Source organism: Pinus tabuliformis, chromosome X (genome assembly GCF_031772625.1).
Source record: "Pinus tabuliformis cultivar Carrire ecotype Pingquan chromosome X, CPIR1, whole genome shotgun sequence".
Classification (NCBI taxonomy): domain Eukaryota; kingdom Viridiplantae; phylum Streptophyta; class Pinopsida; order Pinales; family Pinaceae; genus Pinus; species Pinus tabuliformis.
Genome location: NC_142308.1, coordinates 1,167,060,149 through 1,167,070,798, shown reverse-complemented (window position 1 = coordinate 1,167,070,798; position 10,650 = coordinate 1,167,060,149). Strand labels below are relative to the sequence as shown.

The window sequence follows — 10,650 nt, the reverse complement described above, 5'->3', positions numbered from 1 at the left end:
AACCATGATGCTAAGTGTTATTTAAAAAAAATCATCTCTGTGCCAAATAAAATCCCTTAAATAGAATTATACACATTTATGTCAATTTAAAGAACGGATAAATTTTGATTAAATATGGTTTTTTCGCTATATGCCAATCTACACTCATGCCATTAATTTTAATTTTATTTGGACATAAATTTTGTATTTTTATTTTATTTTACGAGGATGAAAAAAAAATTTATAATCATTAGTATTCGTCTGTGAGAGTTTAGAATACACGGGTTATTACTATGCGTTTGTAGGCTGGCTGGTTAGAATACTCTGCATTCACTCGTAAGATCTAAGATTCGAATTTGTACTGGGACCGGATACTACACAGACTTTTGACTACTTTAAATTCATTCTTAAGAGTTACCAAACCCTTTCACATAAATATTTCTTCAATTCTCTCCAGTGGGGTAGAGCCTCTATCACCTTTCGCCCGTACGTTATTTATGTAAAGTTTGATGTCGGATTATATTCGTTAAATTTATTTTTATAATAAAAGAATTATAACACGTTTAAAATATGCAATCTTGTAATAACAATGGTATAAAGTGATTTTTAATAGATTTATTTTAAATTTAAGCTATAATTGTAGATTCAAAAATACGCATGCATATAATTACATGTAAAATAAGAAGTGCTCCAATTTTATATCGAATATTAAGAAAAGTTTATTTGATTTAGAAATACTATTTATTTTATATATATTATATTATATGTACAAATTGTTAAAAAAAAAAATTGTTTTTTCCTTGATTAAATTTTTTAATATTATTATAAGAAAATATTGATAAATTTAATTAAGTATTTTTTTCAATTTTTTATCTTAGAGGTCACATAGAGTCGAAACCCGCTCTAATACCATATGTAACAACTCAATTTTAAAATATACAAATAATTATATAAATTATGTGATTTATACTCAGCACACAATTAATCAACTATTTAATATAGAATTTCAGAAATATGAGCAGAGACAACTTACCTGTGGCGATGATATTCCTTACTTGTGATTTCAGAGTTGAACAGTATTTGAATCTCCCTAACCGCAACAAAGTTTTGGAGACGACTCTCCACCCAACCATAGATTCAATTGCACAAAAACTTGCTACAACTGACCACCCCCGAGCCCTCAATCAACATACTACTGCCAGGGAATTCTTTGTCTCACAGCATTTTTCTCCCAAGAGAATGGATGATGGAATCATGGAATGATCTCTCATCTTCCTCACCATCTATTAAATAGAGCAAAAATTGGAAGGGAAACTGCATGCACACACTCCATGCGTTAACATGCAACTTTTATTTCTTTATTTTAAGTTTAACTTAATTTAATAATTCTCCTAATGTAATTATTTCTTATTTTATTCCTTTTTACTTTTTGATAACTTTACTTATTTTTACTATTTTATAGTTCTCTTAATTTAACTCTTTCATATTTTATTGTATTTTTTGTTAACTTTACTTAGTTTTATTATTTTAATAGTTTATTTATATTTATATTTATTTGGAACTCTAGTATTGTTATTTACTATTTTATTTACTTATTATTATTTTATTTTCTTCATTATTTATTATTTATTTACTATTATTATCTTTTCTTTATTGTTTATTAGTGATTTTCTTATATTTTAATATTATATTATGTTATTTTTATTTTTATTCTTATTCTTATTTTTATTAGGGGAAATTACACTATTCACAGGTTGACTTAAACATTTCATATCAAAACTATTTAAAAGACAAGAGGCTGCATAAACCCCTTTTAATTACAAACTCTCGATGGCCGAGAATGTTTGAGTGAAAATCTGAGCAGTCATAGTAAAGTAGTTATACAAAATTAAACATTGAGTTGAAACCCTAAATAATTTAACTGAGCAGAGGACTCTAACAATGCGAGATACCCGGAGGTAGATAGGACGGTCCTCGCCGCGAGCTGAAATCTAAGCAAGGGTTCCATCCAGCGTTCGCCATGGCACTACATAACTCTTCCTTCCCAACAGGAAGATGGGGATTAGAGCCCATAGCCAAAGAATAAGACTAACAGAAAACATAATGGAGGTAATGTCATGAGGAAAGCAATATACCTGCGTTAGGCAAGACAGAGGAGACTTTTCGCAGTTGAAGACAGCGCCATTAAACCTAAACCCTGTTATAGAAAAACCAATTGTTAGGTATTGTATATCAGATAGAGAAATAAACACAGATTTATGAATCCAACTCTCAAAATTTGAAAAAACCCATTACCTGCATAAGGGGATTAATCTTTGTAGCAAACGTCGGAGCCATCGCTCGCAAGGAAGAAATGAGAAGGAGATTACACCTAACCGGAGGCATAGAACCCCGGGGATTCACCATATCCATCCGATCCTTGAAATGTCCAGAGACCGTTGATTCTGGAGGGAATCCCAAACCATAGTCGAAGCAGTACCGCAATAAAAGCACCAGTGAGGAAGCACTGTCACCTAGGCCGAGTAATCCACAGCCAATTAATGTGATATGGAGTTTGCAAGGACGGGTAAGTAAATACAGTTTAGAAGATTGAACATTCCCCGAGAGAAAATATGTAAACAATATAAGGTTCATAAATAAATTCTATTTGACAGGACAAATGTCGTTATGTAAAACCTAAATGGAGTTATGTAATGACATGTGGACTGGATTGACAACGAACTCTCCAGATTGTAACCTAGCCCCAAGTCAATTGTGTTATGTGATTTAAATGCTCGATCATATTATAATATGTATAAAGTCAATACATAATGAGAATAAAAATTGTGTTATATGATTCAAATGCTCGATCACATTATAATGTGTATAAAGTCAATACATAATGAGAATAACATTATAATGTGTATAAAGTCAATACATAATGAGAATAATTATTAGCGCAGGTTTGCAAGTTATATTTCATAAGTGTAAGTTAAACTGAATGGGTATTGTGGTAAGTTAGTAAATAAATTTTTTTATGGAAAGTATTAGCTAGTAGGTGTGTGACACATTTCATAGGCCCAACTTTAAACAAAAATGTGAAAAGATGATAGATGTAGAATCATCTTTGCTCCACAAAGACCTTACAAATTCACATATTTCTATTAGACACAGTTATGTAAAATATATTTCATCGAATTATAATTTTTTATTATTTTATTCCCTGTGCACTAATCAAATTCATTAATTTTTTTTATCAATTTTATTTTCTATATCTTTGTTGCAAGTTTTATTATTTTTTTAACTAGATTTAACTTATGCAAGTTTGTTTACAATTTTACCAGTTTAAAAAAAATATATTCAAATATAATATAAATATAATAAAAAATTAAATTAAATTAAATTAGGATTCTACGATGATGATGATGATGAGAAGAAGAGATTTCACTCATGGAAGGAGAAGGAGGGGATTCTACGATGATGATGATGATGAGAAGGAGAAGAGATTCCACTCATGGAAGAAGAAGGAGGGGGTTCTTCTTTACCATTTCCATGCATTGAACCTTGTTATTTTGCCTTTTTTCTCTTTTGCTTTCTCCAGCCTTGAAAGCAACTGACCAACATTTTCTGCCATTATATAGAAGGTTTTTCAGAAATTGAGCTCCTCTTCATAACGAGCCTCTTCATCTGCCATGTTTCTCCTTCGATGTGCATGCTCCACTTCGGGATCGAAAGACTTTAGTTTCCCTTCGCCTCTTCGGACCCTATTTCTTGTTAGCGTACAAACATGAAATTCACATCTAAAAAGACCTGCTCTAATACCACTTGATCCAAGATCTTTTGCTTATGGATGTATTAAAGAATTACATGCATAAATTGTAGCTTAAACATAGAAAATTAATATACACATGAGCGAAGAGGAGAAACACATAAAGCATGAAACAAGACAACAAAACTTGATAACGAAGTTCGTCCTGAATTGGACTACTTCTCTGGGCCCTGCTCGATCAATGGGGAGGCCTTCATTCATTAAGTGGCATGAGAAAGAAGAGCACAAGCATCAGTTACAAAAAGGAGTTTTATACCTCCTTACTGAAAAATGGCCGAAAAATGTAGAACTCTGATGGAGAAATGGATAGTGCCATTGCATTCGTGGCGTCGATAAATGCTGAAACCATATAAAAAAATTTCAAATTCTAACAAAGTGAAAATCTGGCCCACCTACAAAAATCTGCCTCGAACTACATGCACTCCCTCTTCTGCCTGGGCGCACTAATGAACTATGTTTAAATAAAAATTTGGCAGGCGGATTACACAACAATTAGTTGTGGCACAGTGGTTACGGATCCAGTTTTTATGGAGGAGGTTGGGCGATCAAACCTCTCCTCCTCCTTTTTTTACACAACCGAATGTTAATTTTAAACATTGGTTCGGGCTAGGCCCGCCTTGGGCGACCCACCCACTCCACCTGCCCCGGTTGTATTCTTATTAAGGTGGAAGGGTTAAGGTTGGATCCACACCCCAAGGGTCGGCCCACCTTTCCCGTGCATGTTTTTGGTTGGATCCATGCCCCAAGGGCCGGCCCACCCAAACTTGTGTTGCGTTACGGTGGTTCTTTGGTATGGGGGGAGGGGTTGTGGGTGTGGCCCGCCCCTCCATTAACAATGATGTTGAATGATTGGGGTGGCGTGGTTGGTGGCCCGCCACCCTTTTTTTAAATATTTTTTTGGTTAAAAAAAACGACATGGCCATTTTTTAAAATTCGGATTTTGACCGAAGGAGTCTTTTTAACCAAGCAACAATTTCACCCGGAATCTGGCTGGAGTTGTTCAGATTTCGTTCGCAAAAAATTCCACATTGTGTCTTCATCAATCCAACCCAGCGAACAAAAGTCAACCCAACTTTGACTGCCTCTATCTTCCTCATCCGGACTCAGATTGGAGTGTCGTTCGCATCGTTGGAATCAAAGTGACGAGCACTTCAATCTGATGTCAAGTTAATCGTCTTTCTGCCATATTGGATTTTGCACCTTTTCCATGCCACTGGTGTCTGGAGATCCACCTGGATCAGTATCTGAGATCAGGGAAATGAAAAGCAAGAGGAGAAATTTGTGTTGAAGGGTCAAGCAGTTTTTATGTGGCTATGTCAGGTTAGGACCAAAGAGCAATGAGACTATGAGTTCTTCTAGAAAAAGGTTCCTATACCCAGGAACAGCTTGGGGGGGGACTATTTGGCGTAATAGTCTCCAGGTTGGGAGGAAAAGAAACTAGAGGCAAGGTCTAGTTGTGAACTGACATAGAAAAGTATCTGGGAATCAACGGTCCTGATAAGTGGAAGAAATATTATGTTTAATTGCTAGACATTTATCCTATGTATTGATATATATTCTTATGTTTAAATTGCTAAATCTTTATCCTATGTATTGTTATAATATATGCATACTAAACATTCACATAAATTAGGAAACAGTCTAGATAATTTACCGTGATATCACAAGAAGATCCTAATAGACATTTTGTGCAGAAGTAAGTAAATATTCAGTGTGGTTAAGGACCTAGACCATAGCTAGTGTACTGGAATCCTTTTCTAGAAAGACTGAAAAAAGATTGAAAAAAAAGGAAGACATTATTAATTCTCGGTAAAAAAATGAGTGAAGTACCATCTAGGACAATAAACGCCTCATTAACAGATATTGCCATAGAAATAAACTTTTTAACAAAGAAATACAAGCTTACTGATAGAAATGCCCAAGGTGGTGGATTAAACCTCCTATATCATCTCATAATACAGATAAGTATAAACCAAAACGAAAAAGGGTAAGCCTGAGTACAGGTGTTGGCAAAGTCTGAGTTATTCGAGGGATACTCAAGTACATTTTTCCTTTAGCTCGAATACAAGTAAACAATGAGATTTTAATAAAGGAAATGAATTGATACAAATTGCAGACATAATCTAGCATCAATATAAATAAACAATAAAGTATACAAGAGAATAAATAATTTAGCATTCAAGAAACGGAAGGAATTTTTATGGTAAAAGGCTCCAAGGAATCACCCTCTTGTTTACAAACACTAACTATTGCAAGAGGGAAACTGCAATTCCAGAAGAATGCAAGACGCGTAGTCGAAATAGAAAAATGGCAATAACAGTATAAATCTATTTCCACGACAGTTTAAGCTAAATAATGTTAAACCAAGTAGAGTTGTCGTGGTAAGAGCGTTGCCTCTAGAATCAATATAGAAGTAAACTGAATAAGATAAATAAGATAGATTTGTATTAATCATGAATATATAACAGTGTCAAGTCGACCAAGGAAAGCCAGGGTTCGGATGCCCCAAACCCTCGATAGAACCTTTCAATACCAAATCGCCTATTCACAAGCTGACTTAAACATTTCATATCAAAACTATTTAAAAGACGAGAGGCTGCATAAACCCCTTTTAATTACAAACTCTCGATGGTCGAGAATGTTTGAGTGAAAACTTGAGCAGTCATAGTAAAGTAGTTATACAAAATTAAACATTGAGTTGAAACCCTAAACAATTTAACTAAGCAGAGGACCCTAGCAATGCGAGATACCCAGAGGCAGATAGGACGGTCCTCGCCGCAATCTGAAATCTGAGCGAGGGTTCCATCTAGCCTTCACCATGGCACTACAGAACTCTTCCTTCCCAACAGGAAGATAGGGATTAGAGCCCATAGCCAAAGAACAAGACTGACAAAAAACATAACGGAGGTAGTGTCATCAGGAAAGCAATATACCTTGGTTACGCTGAACAAAGGAGACTTTCCGCAGTTGAAGGCAGTGCCATGAAACCCGAACCCTGTTATAGAAAATCCAATTGTTAAGTAATGTATATCAGATAGAGAAATAAACACAAATTTATGAATCCAACTCTCAAAATTTGAAAAAACCCATTACCTACGTAAGGGGATTAATCTCTGTAGCAAACGTCGAAGCCACCGCTCGCAAGGAAGAAATGAGAAGGAGATTACACCTAACCAGAAGCATAGAACCCTGAGGATTCACCATATCCATTCGATCCTTGAAATGTGTTTAAAGTCAATACATAATGGGAATAATTATTAAAGCAGGTTTGCAATGTTACATTTCATAAGTGTCAAGTTAAACTGAATGGGTATTGTTGTAAGTTAGTAAATAATTTTTTTTATGGAAAATATTAGCTAGTAGATGTGTGACACATTTCATAGGCCCAACTTTAAACAGAAAATGTGAAAAGATGATAGATATAAAATCATCATTGCTCCACAAAGACTTTACAAATTCACATATTTCTACTAAACACAGTTAGGTAAAATATATTTCATCGAATTATAATTTTTTATTATTTTATTCCCTTGCTCTAATCAAATTCATTAATTTTTTTATCAATTTTATTTTCTATATCTTTGTTGCAAGTTTTATTCATTTTTTTAAACTAGATTTAACTTATGCAAGTTCGTTTACAGTTTTATCAATTTAAAATAAATAAATATATATATATATATATATATATATATATATAAATTAAATTAAATTAGGATATCACGAAATTTACGGACATTGTCATATGATGACCGACTAAAACCGTGTCATCGTGTAGAAGCGGGTGTCCCTCGCTGTTGGGACAAAAAAACAATCTTATCTTCTTCCTTTTATCATTAGTTTATTTGCTTTGCGCGTGGAACCGACTTGCCCAGTGATTATTGCTAAAACACTGCCATCGCCATCACCGTCGTCCAGCAACTGACGTTAACAATCGGTAGGCAAGAGCTTCAAAATATCAGCGCGACACTGGCGCGGTATCCGATTCGATCGGTAGGCCAGAGCTTCAAAATATCATCGCGACACTGGCGCGGTATCCGATTCGATCTGCTACAGGGCCTTCTCTACAAAGAAGTTTTGCTACTATCGTGGCATTCCACCTGGCGGATTTTTTTAGCGTGTAAGCTGCTTGGAAATGTGAATATCAAATTGAAACCGGCTTTCATCATTTTAATATCAACTTGAGGTGGTAGATATTGCTAATTCCAACCATTAAGACGGCCTAGTAGTTTCGAGTTTGCCTATAAAATCTCTGCCCTCTCTTTTATACAACATATCTGCTTCTACGTCTGGAGATACATATTTCATCATTTTAATACAACTTGAGCTGGTAGATATTGCTAATTCCAACTATTAAGACCGCCTAGTAGTTTCGAGTTTCCCTACAAAATCTCTGCCCTCTCACACTCGAGATTTCTTTCAAGTTTCTGCTCGATGGGCGCCCTGGATTATGTATCGAGTTTGTTCGGCGATCGCACGAGACACGTCAAGCAATTACAGTTGCAGGTATACTGCATCCCCCACTTTTATTAATTAAGTATGACGTCTATTTCGTTAATTTCCAGTTTAAATGAGCATTTGAGGCTTTTCTGTTTCCTTTCTGTTTTTTTTGGCTTTAGAATTGATTAAGAATTTGTTATAATTTTGAGTTGTAAATTTTTTAATGAATGTTATTAAAAAAATAAATTAAGTTGTTAAATCTATAAAAGTTAAGATGCTGAATTTTTATATACCAGCAAAAATACATTTTAAACCACAGATTATTATTTTTTTCTGAAATTGTTTCACCCTATTCCACCCAAAATTCCAAAACGTAGACAACGCTGTAAATTTGATCCTGGAAAGCTGATCATTGTTTTAATTTCTGGAACTGGTGCACACAGTGGTGTTGAGGGTCCGCCATATAGATTGTGACGGCTGTGAGAAGAGAGTGAGGAGGTCAGTCTCGTCCATGAAAGGTAAGCACTGAGTTTTCGGTGTGGTTCTTTAACTGGATTTGTTCACATGGTGCATCGCTTTTTAGCATTATATTAAATCATATTAAGATGTTCTCAGATATTATTAACAGTTATACAATACTTCTATCATAAATATAAAGCTTAATGGTGATTGAATCATCTCTTAGAGCACCTTATCTCATATGCGCAGGCGTGCAATCTGTGGATCTGGACAGAAAGCAGCAAAAGTTAACAGTAACTGGTTACGTGGAGGTATACAAAGTGCTGCGGAGGGTGAAGCGCACCGGTAAGCCCACAGAGATTTGGCCTTTTGTACCTGCCCAAATGGCATACCATCCCTACGCTGCTGGGGTTTACGACAGGAAGGCTCCTCCTGGCAACGTTCGGAACGTGGAACCGGGTTTCCTCATGAGCCCTAATCGCACAGACGAGCAGTACACTTCCATGTTCAGTGAAGACAATGCGAATTCCTGCACCATTATGTAGCTGTAGCTGCCGCTGCCTGTACAGTCGAAACTATTTATTGGGGCGGCGGAGCAGAAAAGGCTCCCAGCTTTTTCTCAACGCCAGCTGTTCTTGGTGATTGGCGGTGTAGGGCGGCTTCTCTATCTTTATAATTATATTTCTGTGGCTAGAGCTCTTTTCGATCTAATGGGCTGTCCAGGAGAAGGAGAACAGGTCGTGAACATGGTTTGAAAATTATTAGCCTTCATGAATATTTCCGCCGTGCCAAAATATCAAAGCAGAAGAGAGGCCAGGCCATAAGCGACACAACGCGAACAAAGAGTGATCGTGTTGAGCTTCCTTGCCCTATTCCTTTATCTGTCTGTAATATGCCCCTCAGCGTTCTTAAGAATCCAAGAACTCGTCAAAAAAGACGTGTATTATCGTGAATGACTGTATAAAGTATAACAGTTTTTAATTCCATGATATATGTACATATAAGGTCATTCGTTTTTCGAAGGTTTCAACCCTTTACTTTACGGAGGTAGACATACTATGTCTTCATTGATTTGGATTTGTGGATTTTGAGAAGGAAATATATGTTTTTATGTTTTAGTTATTAAACCTACTCAAATTATAATAAATTTTAAATTTTATAATGATCCAATCAAAACCAAATTTTAAATTTTATAATGATCCAATCAAAACCAAAAAACCAAAATATATGAGTGTATTTATATAAATTAAATAGTTATAAATATTGATTTATGAAAAGTTAGGATATATTTATTTATTAATACATACAATTTTGTTAATATTTTTGAAAAAAATCATAACATAAATTAAATTATAATATTATTTTAAATTATTAATATTATTAGTTATGTGGTTAGATATACTTATTTTGGTATAGGTTTTCTTAATTTTAACAAAGTCTATTTATAGATTAAAAATCTTCATAATATTCAAGTGAATGTGAATTTCTATGGCTAAAAATCTTTTCACATATTTAAAGTTATAATTTAGTTAATTCCTATGAATTTTTTAATTTTAACAACTTGATGAAGTAAGTATTTTGATGCTTATTATGGCTTGATGTCTATCATCATTTCCCAACCATTTAATTTATACGGTTGGGCTAATTAAACATATATACAATAAAAACATGTAAATTCTTAACTCTAGAGATTCACCTTTATTTTACCATGAAAATCCTTAATTTGTAAATAGACTATTAGTAAAAATATTCTAGAATATTTCATAGAAATTAAATCTCAATTATCCACAGGGAAAATTTTAAGAACCCCCCCTAAATTTATAAATATAATAAATGGGCGAACCTCCATGGTATATAGGAAAAATGGAAGGCGATTTTATCAATAATATAATATGTATATATAATTTTTTGGCGAATCTCTCACCAGGCATGGCCAATATTTTACTCAATTATAATTGGCGAGTCTT

General features: G+C 34.3%; 1 protein-coding gene across 1 annotated transcript; it reads left to right on the top strand.

The window, feature by feature from the left end:
• Positions 1–7,959: 7,959 nt before the first annotated feature.
• LOC149144052 (heavy metal-associated isoprenylated plant protein 20-like) lies at positions 7,960–9,715 on the top strand. Its single transcript, XM_089448975.1, has 3 exons — positions 7,960–8,290; positions 8,668–8,742; positions 8,933–9,715. Exons 2-3 carry the CDS (start codon positions 8,736–8,738, stop codon positions 9,226–9,228), a joined length of 303 nt encoding a protein of 100 aa, XP_089305101.1. The 5' UTR covers positions 7,960–8,290; positions 8,668–8,735; the 3' UTR covers positions 9,229–9,715.
• The last annotated feature ends 935 nt before the right edge of the window (positions 9,716–10,650 follow it).